The sequence below is a fragment of the Berghia stephanieae genome, chromosome 1, assembly GCF_034508935.2.
Source record: "Berghia stephanieae isolate SIO BIC M18660-M18661 chromosome 1, UCSD_Bste_1.3, whole genome shotgun sequence".
Lineage (NCBI taxonomy): Eukaryota > Metazoa > Mollusca > Gastropoda > Nudibranchia > Aeolidiidae > Berghia > Berghia stephanieae.
The window spans coordinates 78,108,834-78,128,986 of record NC_088360.1 but is presented as its reverse complement, the minus strand read 5'-3'; the positions used below and the strand labels follow the sequence as shown (position 1 = coordinate 78,128,986).

The 20,153-nt window shown below is 33.7% G+C and overlaps 1 protein-coding gene and 1 long non-coding RNA gene across 2 annotated transcripts; one reads left to right on the top strand and one right to left on the bottom strand.

Annotated features, from left to right (window-relative positions):
• Positions 1 to 236: 236 nt before the first annotated feature.
• On the top strand, positions 237 to 5,584 carry LOC144964607 (uncharacterized). The gene is made up of 6 exons (XR_013643885.1): positions 237 to 325; positions 676 to 786; positions 1,484 to 1,651; positions 2,400 to 2,455; positions 3,666 to 3,751; positions 5,515 to 5,584. It is a non-coding gene; the product is annotated as an uncharacterized LOC144964607 (long non-coding RNA).
• Positions 5,585 to 9,901: 4,317 nt separating this feature from the next.
• Positions 9,902 to 19,865, bottom strand: LOC144958004 (fatty-acid amide hydrolase 1-like). The gene is made up of 4 exons (XM_078889593.1): positions 19,464 to 19,865; positions 18,356 to 18,467; positions 15,382 to 15,521; positions 9,902 to 12,060 (listed from the first exon to the last, which is right to left on the bottom strand). The coding sequence occupies exons 2-4, from the start codon at positions 18,438 to 18,440 to the stop codon at positions 11,935 to 11,937; spliced, it is 351 nt and encodes a 116-aa protein (XP_078745719.1). The 5' UTR covers positions 18,441 to 18,467; positions 19,464 to 19,865; the 3' UTR covers positions 9,902 to 11,934.
• Positions 19,866 to 20,153: the final 288 nt, after the last annotated feature.

Genomic DNA, 20,153 nt, shown 5'->3' with positions numbered 1-20,153 from the left:
TGGATGAGACTTTTAGGTGATCTCAAGTACTCTAAAAGTGTGCTCTCGGAATCTACATGCTTTTTCTATTTGAATCGAATCCTCCGTCTTACTTTTTCCAGGGTGCTTAAATTGTTATTCTTTAACTTACTATCCCATTTTCTTCCTTTTTACTGGTGCTGATATGACCTTAATGTATTGCAAGCGCCGTAAAACCCTTAAAAACAAACATAACTTCCTGATTTTTTTTCTCCACAGCCTTCACACACTCTTGAATTTATGATAAAGGATGTCTGGTGAATTAAATTACTTTGATGTTTTAAGATGCACATAAATGCACATATTGGTAAGTGATCAGGTTCTTAATATCGTGTATTTAAACTGAATCATCATTAAATCCATAAGTTAGACAGGATTTTTTTTAGTTGACCCCCTTGTTTTGACTTATGTCTTGATTTTTTTTATTGAAGCCATCATCGACGTGTTGTCAAGCTCTGTATGTCGTCCTTTAATGTTGATGGTAAGGAGGAATTCAACTGTTTCATAGATTTGTTTTATTTGTATGATTAATTGATATTGTCCCATATACGTACGCAATATTTTCATGTATGTAAATAATTTAAATGGTTTAATTTCTATTCAAAATTTATATTATGGATTAGTTTTAGACAATCACTAACTTTTATTATTCCTCAGCTGGTCAGGTGAACTAAATTACTTTGATGTTTCAAGATGAACATAAAAACAAATTGGGTGAAAAGTAGCCATTCAAAACTGGTTTTGCCATCGATATTGGACAGTCACTTGGTATGTATTTTAACATTTTAAGTTTATTTATACCCTTTTCTAATGATAGTTATATTGTGTTGAGTGAATTGTTTTACGGCTTTAAAGATTTTGACCATGGAAATCAATTCAGTCAATGCTTCAATATTTTGTATGGTATCTTGTATAATTCTAACATGTCACCAGCCATCATCACTTTGCTTTCTAATTAAAAATTTTTGACTGGATTTTTTAAAAAGGAAATGAATTTTGTAATTTTCTGCAAACCTTAATTATGACGAATGCTAATCTCTACGTTTTTGTTCCATCTAACATTTTCAATTAACCTCAAATAGAACAAATTTGGTAAGTATATATTGAATTTGGAGAAAGATGTTAACTATTAAACGTTATTTATAGCAGTTTTAAGCGTCACTTTGGGTCTAATCATTAGGAAAATCCTTCAACACTCTAGTTCTTAAGATATTGATAAAAACATTCTATTATCTTAGAAGTAATATTATTGAAGTGCATTTTTTTTCTAAATATTAAACGGAAAACATTATCAAAAAGGGTACAGGAAAAGTGTGAAAAACAGAAAGCTATTTTGCTATTTTCTCAATTTGTCATTTTTCTAGGGGTATAGGATACTGTCAAATAGTTCTCAGAATTTATTTTATGAAATTGTCTGAAAATACACAAAGCTGTACATTTTATTATGCATTTTAAAAATAAACAGGAATTGAGGTGGAACTGACAAAGGAAAGTAGGGGACGGCCAAGAAATTGCTGTTCAACTGGAGGAAATCAAGGGTCATGGCACCACATGAGAGCTGGAGAGGATGGCCCAGGAAAGATTTTTGTAACATTGTTGACGCCCAAGATCCATGTGCAGCTTAATGGCTTAGGTAAGTATTTATGGTTGAACTTAAACTGCAATTGATAATCCATGTAGTAGCCTAAAATGTGTGTCTATCTCCTTTATTGTAGCAATTATGGTCATAAGGATGTCATGCTCTGTCGCCTTTTAATGGTTGATGGTAAGGAGGCATTCAACTGTTTCATAGATTTATCTGTAGATAATTGGGTGTTGTCCTATATATGTATACGGTATCTTTCTTTTTCAGTATGAGCATGTATTTATAATTTATATGACTTTATTTCTAATCAAAATTCATATGGATCAGTATGCTGTAACAACCACCAGCTTCCCGACTGCTTTTTTTTCTCCACGGCCTTCACCACACTCTTGAATTTATGAGAAAGGGTGTCTGGTGAATTAAATTACTTTGATTTAAAATGCACATAAATGCACATTGGTAAGTGATCAGCTTCTTAATATCGTGTATTTAAACTGAATCATCTTTGAATCCATTAGTTTAGCTAGGATATTTTGAGGTAACCCCCTTGTTTTGACTTGGGGTCTTAATTCTTTGTTGTAGCAATCACCGTTGTGGAGCTCTGTTTGTCGTCCTCTAATGGTTGATGGTAAGGAGGCATTCAACTGTTTCATTGATTTATCTGTATGATTAATTGATATTGTCCCATATATTATGAAATATTTCCTTTTCAATGTTTTCAACTTAATTTCTATCAAAATTCATATTATGGATTAGTATGTTTTGACAATCACTAACTTTGATTATTATTCCTCAGCTGGACAGGTGAACTAAATTACTTTGATGTTTCAAGATGCACATAAACACACATTGGTAGGTAGTCAACCTAATATCAATTATTTAAACGAATCATTTAAAAAATCTTGTTACGTTTACCTTGGATGATTTTAGGGGACCCCTTGTTTTGACTTATATTCCCTATGTGTCAATGATTTCCAGCACAGAAACTGTCATAAAGGTCAGTCTTAGGAGTAGCATACTTCATACGTTTGAGACTCACTGTGATAATTGAAAACAAAGATGGTAACAATGCTACCCAACGTGCAACGGTATATTTATACGTTAAACATTTCAACGAGAACATCATTTCCACTTAAGCATTTGTAATATAATATATTTATGTGCATTTTATTCTATATCTTTAATTTCATGTTTGTCTCAGTGTTAAGCATTTTACTTTTCCAATTGATGAGGAATGTTTTACTTTTAGTTTTACATTTGTGTGAAGCGTACAACAGCCATTTTCAAGTTTGCCAATAATGGCACAAATTGACCTTGGACAAGTGAATCTAGGCAGCTCTGCTAAAGAAGTCGTGTATCAGGTTTGCCTCAAGATTCACTGAACTTGGTTAAATTTTGTAGTTGCACCTCCTTGCCATGTGCAAGCGGAGGTTTTCCTGAGAGATGGGTATATGGTGCTATGCGGATTAATGTTGTGATAATCAGCTTCGGATCAGGAGGTCCTGGATTCGAGTTCCACACTGAGCAGCATATAGTTGAGTCCATGGTAGTGGCTCTTTACTCACATCTTATCGTATTCGGGTGTAAAATGAGTACTGGCTTTAACATTCTCTGTCCAACAAAATGTATCACAACAGGCATCTCATCCAAAATGTTAAATGTTGCCATTGTCTAGGGATCCCTTAAAAAGTGCTTTGAGCACGTTTAGTGCTATTGCGCTATATATAAGCTCCACATGTTTATAGTCTAGGTTGGGCAATGTTAGCAAATACCTATAGGATGTCAAATCCTATAGCTAATGGATGTCACAGACCTGAGTTGTTGTAAAAGAAAAGATTGTAGTATAATTTTTCTCTTTTATTTACAATCTCAAAACATTTAAAAAGGGTGAAAAGTAGCCATTCAAAACTTGTGGTCTCATTTATGTATATGAAGTCTTTCTTTTTCAGTAATTTCAGATATGCATGCAAATAATTTATGACTCGGATTTCTAATCAAAATTCATATTGATCAGTATGCTGTAATAGCCGCCAACTTCCTGATTATTTTTTTCTCTCCACAGCCTTCACACACTCTTGAATTTATGATATAGGATGACTGGTGATTTAAATTACTTTGATGTTTTAAGATGCACATAAATGCACATTGGTAAGTAATCAGCTTCTTCATATTTTGTATATAAATAATCTTTGAATTCATTAGTTAGCTAGGATTTTTTTATATGATGTAGCAAACATTGTACTGTTGTCAAGCTCTGTATGTCAATAGAAAAGGGTGTAAGTTGTAAGAAAAGTGAAAAATGGAAAGCATTTTGCTAATTTCTCAGTATGTCATTTTTCTAGGGGTTTGGAATACTGTGTCAAATAGTTCTCAAAAGTATTCCATGAAATTGTCTGAATATCTCCACACTTATCAGCGATAAAATTTTGATTCGCAACTTGTAATGCTTTAAAACTAATCCCTTAAGCTAAAGCCGTAAAATCTCTATGGTGACACAAAATGCTACAATCTTGATAAGAGGGAGGAATATGGAGGTTATTAATTTACTTTTGCAGAAAATTTTCCACAAGATTGTTATACTTTTTGATGCCAGACCCCCGGATCGGGCACAAAACGGATATCATTTTGTTTTTATTGTATAATGATACATAATTATTAAAACTGCTCATTATCATCATCCCGTGTATCTAAGATGAGGGTCACTTTATCTTCATGTGCCTTTGGGCCCTTTGGTTCTGCCCGTACATGGGAGTCCTTGGCTGAGAGGGAAACAGTCAAATGCACAATATTAATTTTGGGAGATCATATTTTTCCGTGTGAATCATCTTTCCATTATGAGCTACTACCTGTTTTTGTTTAGAATGTATTCATCTTGTACTTGTCTGAATAGGATTTTAATGTGATCTCCATTAGACCATTTTGTAGTTTGCAGTTTGAATTTTCTTCATTTCCTTCGTATAATCAGTTCCATTTGTCTTACCTTTTCTCGGGTGTTTTAATTGTAAATCTATTTTTTAAAATTACTATCTGTTCTTCATTTTAATGGTGCTAAAATGACCTAAAAGTGTTGCAAGCGCTGTAAAAGCTTAAATATTATACAAAACAATGAAATGTTTGTCTTTTCTAGATTATTGACTTAATACTACATATCAAACATTAATTGTCCTTCATATACATACCTCAATGATAGCATTACAAACCTGGTTATGATTTCATCTGGGCAGGAAAAAATTTTTTTCCTGCATCACAAATTAGTTGCAGGGCTGCATCATTGTCACTTTTATTCTTCCAAAGAAAAGATTAGATTTTAAAAAATAAACTCCAGCTCATTAAGACGTATGTCTGGAAATGACCTATATTTCATATCTACTTCGATAGTTGCTGATTTTGTCTGGAACGAGTGATCAAATATGTCATATCAAGTGACATCATAATGGGGATTGGATCATAAGTACTTAAAGAAACAGATAATGATTTTAGATATAAATTTGTAAAAATGTAAAAAAGTGTTGCTGTGAAGGGAAGGGTTATAATACCTGTAAATAAGTACAAATAGCTAATAACCCATATATATTCAACCAAAAATAGAAAATCTGTCGATGTATTTTTACGTCTACACCACAAGCTCAGTATGACTTTTAAGGCATAACCAATTTGATATTTGGTAATCTTATTTAACTTTAAACGACGAATCCCTGAATGTTTGATAAATCCCAAAGAATATTTGTTCCCAGGTGGTCAATTTTATATCTGGGTTATCAATGTATTGAGAAAAAATTAAATTAAAAGGCAATTTCCAGACTTTGTATTTTAAAATGTTTCGAGTTCAAAAAGTGGTTTTATTTTTGCTTACCAAGTTTGTCATGTTTGTATAAATATTCCCAATCAATCTTTGTTGTTTTTTATTTCAGTGGCTTTTTCTGACAGATCTGTGGATGCCTTGTGGAAAAATAGTTTACAATGAATAAAATAATTTAATCATAGTTTTCGTTTTTGTTTTATTTTTCTTATTTTTTTAACTTGAGCTTTTATATATCCACAAAACTTGCTCAAAGCGCTTTATACTGGGCCCCTGACTAACAGCACCTAACGAAACGTGACGCTCTGGGTGGGATTCCTGATCTCCCATAATTGGCAAGGAGGTAGTCTCTGCGTCTTCTAACTTATATCTGTTTTCCAACTTGCTTTCTGTCTTTGTCTTGGAATGAGATTATTTGCTTTTGCCCTGGCCAGATGGCCTTGCTGAGAGGGGAACAGTCAAATGTTTATACATAGTTTTGGGAGATATTTTTTTCCTTGTAAATCATTTCCGTTATGTACTGTATTATGAACTGTTTATACATTATATACGATTTGTAAACATTTGAGTGTATTCCTCTTAGTTGGTCCTATGCTTGTGTCTGGATGAGACTTTTAGTTGATCTCGAACTAAGTACTTTGATAGTGTGCTCTATTTCCTATTTGAACAAATTTCCCTTCGTCTTACCTTTTCTTGGGTGCTTTAATTGGTGTGGTTCCTGACCTCCCTTAGTGGGCAGGGGGTACTGTGTCTTCTTTCCCTGAGTGGGGTTCCTGACCTTCCATAGTGGGCTGGGAGGTTCATTTTCTTCCTTTTTACTGGCGCTGAAAAGACCTCAATGTGTTCAAGCGCCGTAAAACCCTTAAGAAAGAAAAAAAAAACCTGTTTGACGATATTACAATTTTTCTGAAGACGCTGTTAACGGCCCAGGTACTCATTTTACATCAGAGTATGGTGAGAGAATGTGAGTAAAGAGCCTTTACCAAGTACTCAACTATGCGCCGAGCGAGGCATGAACCCAGGACCCTCCTATTCAAAAGAGAGTGTCGCACCACTAGACAACATAGCCTCACGTGGGTTTTTCTTATTTATTTAGTGAAGTAAATTTGGGGCTGAGGTAGCTTGAGGTCACTCTTGATGCCCATTTTCTTGATGGGATCGTGTGATCTCAGACCAAGATCTCTGGAAAGATTTCTCTTGATAAACACTTCTGTATCCACTTCTGTTATCTCTATTTGAGCTTTTCTCTTGGGGTGTTTTTTAAGAATCTGGGTGGGGTTCCTGACCTCCCATGGTGGGCAGGGAGACACTTAACTGCGCCTTCTATCTCCCAAAATGTTTTCCAACATGCTTTCTGTCTTTGTCTTGGGATGAGATTACTTGGTTTTGTCCTGGCCCTGGCCGGATACCTCGCTGGGAAGGAAACGGTCAAATGTATAGTTTTGGGTGATGGTATTTTTGTCTTGTATACCATCTGTTATGTACTATATTGTTTTGTTTACATACTATACACGTGTAAGCATTTGAATGTGTTCCTCTTTGTGTGCTCTTGGAATCTACATCTGTTTCCACGTTTGAACCAATTCACCTTCGTCTTACCTTTTCTTGGGTGCTTTAATTGTAATTCTAGAACTTTTTACTATCCCATTTTCTTTCTTTTTACTGATGCTGAGATGACCTTAACCCTCTCGGGGTAAGTACGAAGTTTCGGGTAAAATTCTGAAAATAACTGGCAAGGAGACAGTTAATGTGGTGCAAGCGCTGTAAAACCCTTAAATTTAACTCGTGATACAAAATACCTCTCAGAAGTGATGTAATTTTAGAACTGACGTTTTCTCTTCTCTTTCCCTTTATCATTTGTCCTGTCGATATGAACTTGATTTTGCAATGGATTGAGTTGTTTTATGAGGGCTTGGGCTTGATTCTTTACTTGGAAAGAGACAGATGGAGTGGGGTCTTCTGACCTTCCATAATGTCTTCTATCCCTCAGAGATGTTATCCCTTTCCATGCGACTGTCTTTATTAAGGATTGAGATTGCTTGGGATATTTCCAGTTTCTGTCAGGAATCTTTAGCTGGGAGGGAGATGACCAGATGTATAGTATTTTTAAAGAGATTTTTTCGTGGCAGGGAGGCGCTTAATGTGTCTTCTATCCCCACTGACGAAGCGACGACGACGTCCACTGGTATTCCACAGCAAATTATAGAGAAAATGTTGAGGAAAAAAATGCCCCATCATTGGAGATTGAAACAGCAACATGTGTACTGGATCTAACATCTACCGCTTTGGTTTTTATTTTATTCGTTGTAAAGAGCATAATTTATCAAAAATGACAGCCTAATTAACCAGTAGATTTTTCACCAATCAAAACATGGAATTTGTGACACACCTTCACACGTGCTCGGACAAACATAGTTGGTTGTTTATAAACAATAACGTGAACAAATTCGACCTCCATCTGATCGTTGTTATTGTTTTTATATTGACAAAGGGTTGACTAGTTATCATATGGTTTTCTCGATCATATAAAAAACATTTAAGCTTACATATAGTTTTCTGTTCTGATTCTACTGATCAAGCGGTAGAACAGTGGGTATTTTACTTAACACATACCATCGATAGTAAAACCTGTCTACCAATCACTGCCATTGTTTACATGATGACGATTGTCGGAGAGGCGTAGTTCTCTCGGTTAATTCACTTCAGGCCAATGTTGAGGTCGACCGTTATTTTTGTTTTGATAATTATTGCTCAGGTGCTATTTAAGAAAAAAATAAACAAAACATTCCTATTCCTCATCGATTAAAAAGTTATAAAAATTTGTTAACCTCTGAATCAATTTGTCTTAACAAAATATAGATTTTGGGCCACATTGATGCTATATAAAAAAGACGTGCCATTTATGAAAAATCTGACTATAGTTTTCCATTCTTTAACAAGGCTACAATTGTGAAGAAGTGTCATCTCCATGCAATATTCAGTTGCCTATCTCTGTCGGACTGGGATAATTTTAAGACATTTAACTCATGAGTAAACGAAATTTACACGATTTTAATGGTATCAAAGTGATAACAACATTTATTCCTAATAATTTGGACTTTCTGTAGAACTCTAGTCTCAAATACTAACATTGTTATCTGAACATTTGTATGAATGATGCGTTCATTGTAATACCCACTTGATTTTATTTATTTATTTATTTTTGTTGTTATCGCTGTCTTGTGGTTTGTTTTTTTTTAATGAGAGATTTTGCTATAAAATGTCTATGAACATAAGACGAAAAACTGCTGCTGCCCCCCCCCCGCCTAAAAAAATGAGGGGTTAGACGGAGATCTGAAATTGTACGTGTATAAAACAGTGCCAGGCAAAGAAGGAAAAACAAAGCCAGGGAAAAAAAAAACATCCCGTAAAATCAAGTCTTCCTTGACAGAGATTTTTTTCTTGTGGCTTTCTTTCTTGCTTTGTCTGGCACTGTTTCATTCACTCCGATCTTTATTTTACACCAGCGTCTGCTCTTTAGTTTGTCACCGATGAGGCTTAGACAAACTAGGCAAGAGAGTAAAAAAGGGATGGGGGGGGGGGGGTGGATCTCCCCCTTGGTACCAGTAAAATTTAGACTAGAATGATACGTATTAAGGAATATACTTATAATTGAAAGGAAGAAGTGCTTACAGAGCCTCTCTCACGCAGTCAATACAAAAAGTAGGCATTAAGAGCAACCTTACCGCCTTAATAATGATAATGATAATAATAATAATAATAATAATAATAATAATAATAATAATAATAATAATAATAATAATAATAATAATAATAATAATAATGATGATGATGATGATGATAATAATAATAATGCTACTACTACTACTACTACTACTACTACTACTACTACTACTACTACTACTACTACTACTAATGATGTTGATGATGATGATAATAATAATAATAATGATAATAATAATGATAATAATAATAATAATAATAATAATAATAAATAATAATAATAATAATAATAATTATAATAATAATAGTAATTATAATAATAATAGTAATAATAATAATAACAATATTAATAACAATAATAATAATAATAATAATAATAATAATAATAATAATAACAACTCCGGTCCCTGCCCGTTTTTTTATTTTCACGGATCTGAACTTAAGTACTATGCTTTCCCATTAGTCCGTTGGTTTAATGGAAAACTTGTGCAAATCGTGTAACCATCATGAAAATTTCACACACAGTACAACATTTTCTGAGGATTTCGACAATAGGTAGCTCGAAGTTGAAAAATAGTTGGAACTAAGAGTTATATTGCCATTTAAAGGTGAAAAAATGATTTTAAAGAATTTTATTTATTTTTCTCAAAAATTTACAGTTTTATAAATATTTTATAACAAGGTGGCTATTTTGGTATTCCGTTGCGTACTTTGGACTCACAGATTGTTTTTCCATTTTATTTTAATTGAATAATATAAGAAAATACGAATTTCAATTGGGATTTTTCAGAAAATTTTAATCAGACATAATATTTGAAATGTCATGCATTTCAAAAACATTTTTAATCTTCACATCCTCAAAAATGAAGCAATCTTATTTTCATTAAAAAAAAACAAAAAAACAAAAACAATCATAGACAATTCAACTACCAAGGCAAGTACCCCCTCCCCTCCCGACACACACTTACAACCACTGCCAAACATAACCGTACAAAGTATTTCTATCATATTGAAAATAACACGTTTACATTTAGATATATTGTACAATACATAAATAAATTGGATTCGTGGATATCTCATACGGTAGAGTCACGCTCTCACCGGCCAGGCGGAGTTGTCGTACCAATAAGGTCGCAGGTTCAAACCCCATCACCGCCGCAAAAAAAATGTATTCTCTATTGTCTTCTGGCACTTTTCTACTCACTTCATCTCTTGTTGTTAACAACATAAGTGCCTGCTCCACCCACTTTTCTGAATTAAAAATTCACCCCATCTACCGGAGCATACTCAATGTCTCAGTTGTTTATATGTTATATGTTTGTGTTGAGAATATTGGCTATTAAGCTTAACTGCTGGCCAGGTAACTTTGCGATGGTTGTGTGTGTGTGTGTGTGTGTGTGTGTGTGTGTGTGTGTGTGTGTACCCGCTACCTCCAGTAGTCGGTGAGAGAATAATGAATGACATGAGTTTGATACGAATTTTTTTTGGATTCGTGGATAGCTCATATGGTAGAGTCACGCTCTCACCGACCAGGCGGAGTTGTCGTACCAATAAGGTCGCAGGTTCCAACCCCATAACCGCCGCAAATTTTTTAAATTCTCTATAGATAGTTCGAAGATGACGTCACTCAGGTCTTTGTTATTGTTTTTTGCCATCCGCGTTTATGAGTAATGCTCACTGAACTGTATTAACCTGACTATAGACGTTCATGGATACACACAGTTTTGTGTATTGGTCCGTTATACTTCCGGATGGCAATGTTATGAGCTTCTTAGCCAAGCGCATATCTATTGTCTTCTGGCACTTTTCTACTCACTTCATCTCTTGTTGTTACCAACATAAGTGCCTGCTCCACCCACTTTTCTGAATTAAAGGATCTCAAAATGGAGGCTTAATATCAATGTTATATTAATAAATGTGCATATATAAAAAAAGACAAGCTAGAAAATTGTCGATAAACGATAAAGACGTGGCCTAGATCCCCTCACATCGCTGGCCATTTCAATGCTTGGTCTTTTCTATTATCTGTATAATAAAACTTCCATTATAAACATGCAAATCATGAAAGTAAGTAATATATTCTAACAAATTGAAGAGGAATGTTTTGCAAAAAGTAATTATTTAGACTATCAATCAGTTTCACATCGGGAATGAATATTAATGTGAAATTGAATGTAAGCTTCAATTTTATTACAAAAAACAGATCAAATGAACGTTTCGGGTTTCCCCTTTATCCACAAAACAGGATGAATGAAACACCACAGATGAATGAGATAGTGTGGTAGTGGCGTCGTTAAGATGAATAATGAGCAACATTTACATCAAATCGGGAATGGGGCATGTTTTTCACATTTCTTCTCATTTTATCCTTAAATGTTATTTTTACATCATAATTGTGTCATAAATTTAAAAAATCAAGCGTCACATATAGACTATTTATAAGAAGCATGCCAAATAAAAACTCATAAAGGTAGGCTAGTTATAATAGTAGTGTTTCGGAGCCTATAGACTGAAAGTTACACCAGCTTCTGTCATATCTTCAGGACAGTAAAATATTATACCAAATCGTTGGAAGTGACTTTTTGAATGATCCGGTACGTTTGTTTGTGAGTGGAGTGAGATTGAGATGTTAAACATACAAACTAAAAAACAAAAAAATAAAAAAACGAATTGCATTATTCTAACTTCGACCATAAATTAGTGAGAGACACACCGAGAATTCCACAGTGGTGATTTTAAAGTCGCGAGAAGAATGGCACTGCATGCATCATAAAGCAATGATTCCTTGTAGCTTGAGAAACGGTGCAGGTTATGCTTGTTCTATTTTCTGAAGCCCCTTTTCGATTTCGCCCATAACTCTTAAGGTGACCTCTTCCATAAACGGGTAGCTCACAGCTTGTACGGACACTGGCAGGTTCTCAGACTCTTTGGACAGCTTTACAAAGAGATTGAAGAAAGAAATGAAATTAATTTATTAATTAATTTTTTTCTTCATATTCTAATGTTACTTTTACTAGAGGGTCAAGTTTAAGATTTTTGTCACTAGATGCAAAACAAACATAAGACAAAATTGGTTCGATATTCGTATTGTCCAGAAATGGAACAATTTGAAATTTGAAACTAAGAATGGATTATTTCAAGGAGTTAGTAGACAGGGAATTATATGATGAGAGATTTATATATGACGCATAATACTTGTTTGCACTGCTGTTGACATGGCCTTCAATCTTGTATGTAAATATTATGCATTGCTACCTTATTTTGCTTATCTTCTATATGTATGGATGTATGAGCGTGTTTGTTTGTGTGTGTGTGTGTGTGTGTGTGTGTGTGTTTTGCATATCACGGTTAAAGATATATGTTTGTCCATCACACATACATTCGTAGATACATTCAAGTTGATATACTATCTTTACCACGTGTATCATTATTGTAATCTTTCAATCAATATTAATATTAAGGGCTTTCAAGGGATTTTATCATATTTCGCCCTATGTCATATTATGTTATGTTATGTTAATGTCCAAAGATTACAATGATAAGACTGAAAACAAACATGTTATATTTTTCTTTTAAATATTTCCAAGCTTCTTCTTCTTCTTCTTCTTCTTCTTCTTCTTCTTCTTCTTCTTCTTCTTCTTCTTCTTCTTCTTCTTCTTCTTCTTCTTCTTCTTTTTCTTCTCTTCCTATTCGCCTCCCGCTCCTCCTCCACCACCACCACCACCACCTCCTCCTCCTCCTTCTTCTTCGTCGCCTTCTTCTACTACTTCATCTTCTTCTTTGATTTGGGAAGAAAATTATTAATCTGAAGAACACCATAAGAAGGAGAAATTTCAATAGTTTATATCTCCACAGTCATAACATTTTCATATATCCGTTTTACTTCAGATTATCACAACTTAAATCTTGTTGCGTCCTTCCATACTTTTCCACCCTGTTTTCACGATCCCTATGGTCTAATGTGTATTATATCATTATTCTTAACCCTTATGTATAGGACAGCTCGATGTGATTCTTTTAAGAAAATTTATAATGTAATTTGTTTCCAAACATACATATCAATTTTTACCACCACTATTTTACGTCTTGATATGTTGGGATTTAATTTAGATATATAATGTAAGTTTTAAATCTTGAATTTTAAATATAAAATTGTTTTTACTTTTGTTGAAGACTATTAAGATGCTATTTTCCTTGCTATTATAGGAAACGTTATAGTTTGCTTACCACCATTGTTTTGTTATTAAAATCAATGTTTTATGGAAAGAAATTGGTCTAAGACTTCATTTGAGGTATTCCTGACATTAATTGATGATCTTAATGGAATTACATAATAGGATTCGTAGGGAGTGAAAGGAAACGCGATTGTTAATACTTTGTGTCATTGACATGCTGAACCAGGGTTTGTTTTGTTTCTTTTTTCCTCTCCCTTCTCTTTTATATTTCTACTTTTGGATTGGACGCCAGTCTATCGCATAGTACTTTTCGCCAGATCTAACAGACCCAGCTACCCATTCACTGTCGTGTAGACAGGGAGATCAGAAAAATATCTCGACAGCACCCGGAGTCGATCTCGGTCCCTTTGTGTGTGAAGCGAGTGCTCTATCATTTGAGCTATCGGGATTCCAAACGCACGAGCGGGCGCGCGCGTCAACTTATTTCAAACTGTAACCTATAGATAGTATGCAGATGACGTCACTCAGGCCTTTGTTATTGTTTTTGCCATCCGCGTTTGTGAGTTGTTCTCACTAAACTGTATTAACCAGACTATAAAAGTTCATGGTTACACAGAGTTTGTGTGTTGGTCCGTTATACTTCCGGATGGCAATGTTGTGAACTCATTGGCCAAGCGCATTCTATCTATAGAGAAGAGGGGCGATGTCGTCTTTATTTTCTTATGGTGGATCATTGTCATTGCGATATTTTTAGCCTCGTGTGTAGTAGATTTTGAAATAGAAATATTATTTACTCCGAATAATGGAATCGTCCAAGTCGTCCCCTACGTCCCCCACCCCCCACACGAGAGGGCGGCGGGGAGAGAGATCGTAATATTATTATGTGCCGTTAGGTTTACAACAAGAGGGGTGGGTGCCATTAATTAATTGGGATGGGTGGTGATTAGTATGTGAGAGAGGCAAACTAGTATCCGACCTTGGCAAATAACCGCTGGGATAGAGAAAAGGCACGAAAGAATCGTAGGATCCTAATTCCCAGCTTTAATATTCTCAATGAGTGGAGTTGTTATAATATTATTACAGTTTTATGGTCGCATCAGTTACAATTTCGTTTCTTCTTATTTCTTTTTCATGAAAACAATTTGTGTGAGATCAATTTATTTCGATTTGTTCTATAGTTTTAAAAATATTTTTCTGTTAATCTTGAAATGAGATTTTGCATTATATATGTACATTGTTAAATATTGGTTCAGAAAGTCATACTTTCCTAATTCATCTAATTGTAAGTAACTACATTATCACAAAAGGGGAAAAATACAGCTGGTATCCTAATAATAATATATGAACAAAAAGATAATCAGCAGTTTTAGAAATATAAATGTAATATCCTAATTTATTAACAAATAAATTAATAGTAAGGAGTTATTTTAATATAGATATATCATAATAATTGTTAACAAAACAATAATCAAGTTTTTATAAACAACTGTATCATCCAAATTTATTGATTGATAAATAATCAGCAGTTTTGAAATTATAAAAGTAATTTCCTGATTTAGAAACAAATATCTAATCTAACCCCGCAGTTTAAAAAAAAATTCAAATTTTGCAAAGAAAATGATGAATTTTACAGAAGAAAATAAATGAATTTTGGAAACATTTTGCAGGTTTCGAAATATTATGTTGTATCACACCTAACAACTAACTACATGTAATCCATGTAATAAAATATCTCCGCGGAATTACGCAATTTCAAACTCAAAATTATGCAAAATTGTGGGACAAAAAATGGCAAATTTTGCCAGAAATTATGCTGATTTGGAAATAACCACAAAATTGGGGAAACAAAATTACAATAAATATCTTCATCACAGCGGGGAACGCAAATTTCGCAAAATAATTTTTAAAAACAATCAAAGAATTTGTCAAAAATTTGCAAAACGTGCAGGTTTTGCGGTTGCAATGCAAATCATAAAATTTTTCCTAATTTTGAGGCCGCATAGCGGCCGCAAGCTGGTAAAAAAAACAAACAAAAAAACTCGCGGGGCTAGTCTAATCAAGAGATCTAGAAATATATTCACCCTGTGAATAAATTTTTCCGTGCTATTGTTCATGGAATAAGATTGGGTTTTCTTGACGTCATCAGCATTGATCCTTGTGACGGGCATAACACCACATGGCAAATTGAGGACGTTTTGCAATAGCGTGTATGTTCCAAAAGCTGTGGAAACAGGTCAAGACTCGGTTTTCAGAATGGTGATCATCGCTGTCATAGTATTAAATGGAATAAGAATAACGAAAATCATAACAATAAAAAATATGATAATGATTATGACAACAGCAGCAACAACAACAACAAAAATAATAGCGATCATAATAATATTAATAATAATAATGATAATGACAATGGTGTTAATAATAATAATAATAATAATAATAATAATAATAATAATAATAATAATAATAATAATAATAATAATAACAATAATAATAATAATAATAATAATGAAATAATAATAATAATAATAATAATAATAATAATAATAATAATAATAATAATAATAATAATAATAATAATAATAATAATAATAATAATAATAATAATAATAATAATAATAATAATAATAATAATAATAATAATAATAAAATAATAATAATAATAATAATAATAATAATAATAATAATAATAATAATAATAATAATAATAATAATAATAACACTTGAGATATTGAGATATTGTGGTTTAAAAAAATTAGACTCATTTGTGGCCATCATGAATATTCTTGGGAAGGTACAGCAGTGGTTTCCCGTTGCCTACTGCCGGTTTGTGTACAGTTTACTTTGCTAGCCTTTGTCAAGCCAATGACAACAAAACATAGTGTTTTGAAGGCCTATGTATGGTCAGTATTATTATATTGCTGTGAAAGCTGGACAATTTCAGAAGACATTAGAAAGAAACTGGAGGCAGCAGAAATGTGGTTTCTTAGTAGGATGTTAAAGTTAAGAATCTCATGGACAGAGAAGAAAACTAATGAAGAAGTATTAGAGCAAGCTGAAACTAAAAGGTTATTAATTCTTACAATTAGAAAAATACAAATGCAATTTTTAGGGCACTTAAATCGACATAAATGTATTGAACATCTTGCTCGTACAGGAAAGATAGAAGGTAAAAAGAGTAAAGGTAGACCAAGAAAAACATATTTCAATAGTTTGAACAGCTGGGTGACAAAGAAAGAGAAGAGTAATAATAGTTTTCTGAGGTTATCTGATCAGAGAGATGAATGGCGTACCATGATCACCGATGTCTGGCACAGACCTTTTACTTAAATAATAATAATAATAATAATAATAATAATAATAATAATAATAATAATAATAATAATAATAATAATAATAATAATAATAATAATAATAATATATAATGATGATGATGATGATGATGATGATGATGATGATGATGATGATGATGTTAATTATAGTGATGCTAATAGTCGTAGTAAAATTTAAGCTTTTGTATAGCACAATATCCACAAAGCGCTTTTACAAAGGATCCTTGACTAATAGCAACAAGTAGCATGTAGAACTAGGAATGACGTCTGTTTGGCGATATTACCATTTTTTCCGACGCTCGAACCCAAGACCTTCCTATCCGAAAGTGAGTGTTATACCAACAGACCACATAGCGGACCATTGGTAGTAGTAGTAGTAGTAGTAGTGGTAGTAGTAGTAGTAGTAGTAGTAGTAGTAGTAGTAGTAGTAGTAGTAAGATTAGAATAGTCGTCGTCGTCGTCGTAGTAGTAGTAGTAGTATGTAGTAGTAGTAGTAGTAGTAGTAGTAGTAGTAGTTTGTAGTAGTAGTAGTATAGTAGTAGTAGTAGTAGTTATAGTAGTAGTAGTAGTAGTGTAGTAGAGTAAGAGTAGTAGTAGTAGTAGTAGTAGTAGTAGTAGTATATAAGTATAGTAGTAGTAGTAGTATAGTAGTAGTAGTAGTAGTAGTAGATATAGTAGTAGTAGTAGTAGTATAGTAGTAGATAGTAGTTGTAGTAGTTAGTAGTAGTAGTAGTAGTAGTAGTAGTAGTAGTAAATAGTAGTGTAGTAGTAGTAGTAGTAGTAGTAGTATGTAGTAGTAGTAGTAGTAGTAGTGTGAGTAGTAGTAGTAGTATAGTAGTAGTAGTAGTAGTAGTAGTAGTAGTAGTATAGTAGTAAGTAGTAGTAGTAGTAGTAGTATAGTAGTAGTAGTAGTAGTAGTAGTAGTAGTAGTAGTAGTAGTAGTAGCAGCAGCAGTATTGTCCCATTCGAAACATATGTTTGACTTTTTCCATAATGCATTGATTACTGTGAAACATTATGATAGCATAACATAAATAATTTCACTTGTAATTACACGCTGACGCACAAACGCGCGCGTATACACACACACACACACACACACACACAGAGAGAGAGAGAGAGAGAGAGAGAGATAGACACATACACACACAGAGAGAGAGAGAGGGAGAGAGAGAGAGAGAGAGAGAGAGAGAGAGAGAGAGAGAGAGAGAGAGAGAGAGAGAGAGAGAGAGAGAGAGAGAGAGGGAGAGGTGCATCCATAGTAACATTCATAAACTTGAGCTTTTGAGCTTTTTTATGGCGCAATATTCTATAAACGTACTCAAAGCGCTTTACAAAGGGTCCCTGACAAACAGCAACACGTAACATGTAGAACAAGATATGACAACTGTCAGGAAATGTCACATTTTTTCCGACAGAAACAGCGCTGTTAACGGCTAGGTACTCATTTTACACCTGAGTAGGGTAAGAGAATGTGAGTGAAGAGCCTTTATCCAAGGACTCAACTATGCGCCGAGCGAGGCTCGAACAAAGGAACGTCCGATCCGAAAGTGAGTGTCATACCACAAGACCACATCTCCGCACTTTGTACAATGCCAGGGTACTGGACATTGTGATAGTTAGTTTTGGTCACATTAACGAATAAATTCATAAGACCCGATCATTTTGCCCTTTTAATAATGTATTAACAGTGTTGGAGAGGAGTTCCATTTTCTGTCGTATTTACCAGTGGAAGAAGCGGTATCCTTCAACTGCCAAGCAGGAACAGGGAAGGTAGGACAAATAAAAGCATCAAGTTCCTTCTGCTGCATTGATTCTAAAAAGTCTCTTCTGTATTTCTGAGGTCAAGAAATGGATGAAAAGTAATCATTTTTATATTGAAGACTCACTTGAAAGTAACTGCCAAAATGTTTTTAAAAAAACCAAAAAAAAAACAAAAAAAAAAAAACCCGAAAAACTCACACACAGAAAATAAACTTGAGATTTTCTATAGGACACTATCCACTAAACGTATTCAAAGCGTTTTACAAAGGGTACCTGATCAACAGCAACACGTAACATGTAGAACAAGACATGATACCTGTTAGGCGATATTACAATTCTTTCCGACAGAGACAACGCTGTTGACACCAGGTACTCATTTTACACCCGAGTACGGTGAGAGAATGGCCTTTTCCAAGTACTCAACTGTGCGCCGAGCCAGGCCTGAACCCAGCACCTTCCGATCCGACAGCGAGTGTCATATTACATAATACTACATAGCCGCACTATAATAATAATAATAATAATAATAATAATAATAATAATAATAATAATAATAATAATAATAATAATAATAATAATAATAAAACAAATACATGAATCTGTAAAGCTTCTTTATATACAATATTCGGTGTTATTTCGTTAAAAAAAATATGGGCAGGTGTCAAGGCTAACACATTATTGCACCCGTTTCCTCACAACTCGTGGGAATTGAATAGAATAGATTAGATTTTTTATATAGCCATTTTAAAATCGGTCTAAATAGCAGAGACATCATCGATTCGCATCAGAAGGGTGAAAAAGTTTATGAACTAGCTAATTTTCATAGCAGATACGCACACAATCACATACGCATACACACACACACACACACACACACACACACACACATATATATATATATATATATATATATATATATATATATATGCACACACACACACACACACACAGAGAGAGAGAGAGAGAGAGAGAGAGAGAGAGAGAGAGAGAGAGAGAGAGAGAGAGAGAGAGAGAGCGTATTGCCCTTGCTTTTATTAATGTAGATACTGTGTTTCCACTTTTTTGCTTACCTCGACTCTTTCGTTCAAATTCCACCAGTTGAACACACCTCTACGGATAAGACAAGACAGTATTATCAATTTATTAGTAAACGTATCATTCAGTAATTTTTAAAAAATGTGGATACACTCATTTACAAGTAAAAAGTAAATCGGATTTATTTAAAACTTTGAAGATGTAAATGAAGACTATTCTTGTTTCATTGTAGTATACATGTAGACTACAGCCGTGGCCCGTAGCCTTTGTAAACTCAGCTTGACACTGGCCATAATCACGCCACGATACACCAAAAGAAATTGATTAATAAGTTGTATTCAATAATATTATTACAACCGATGGGAGCACTAGTCTAGTAACAATAAACTCAGTTTTCACATTCTTTTGCTGCGCTGATGAAGGCCTCTTATTGTGACGTAATTTTAGGGCAATGTCCGGGTTGGGTTTAAAGAAGCAAGCGCCGTAAAACCCTTAAAAAAAAAAAAAAAAAAAAAAAAAAAGAAGGATGAATTTAGAAACACAATCACCTATGGATGGAACCGCGTACATACAAGAAATTAATCGTGGTGATGGTGGTAGTGGTAATGATGATGATGACGATGATGATGATGATGATGATGATGATGATGATGATGATGATGATGAGGATGATGATGATGATGTGCCAAGTTGTTGATCATTATGTATAAAATATCAGCAGAATT

Excerpts from the sequence above, each read along its gene's own strand:
- LOC144958004 (XM_078889593.1), bottom strand. The coding sequence starts at position 18,440 with ATGCAGCAGAAGGAACTTGATGCTTTTATTTGTCCTACCTTCCCTGTT. Across the intron at positions 15,522-18,355 it reads GGATACCGCTTCTTCCACTG|CTTTTGGAACATACACGCTA; the intron begins GTAAATACGACA and ends CTGTTTCCACAG. Across the intron at positions 12,061-15,381 it reads CGGAAAAATTTATTCACAGG|CTGTCCAAAGAGTCTGAGAA; the intron begins GTGAATATATTT and ends CTCTTTGTAAAG.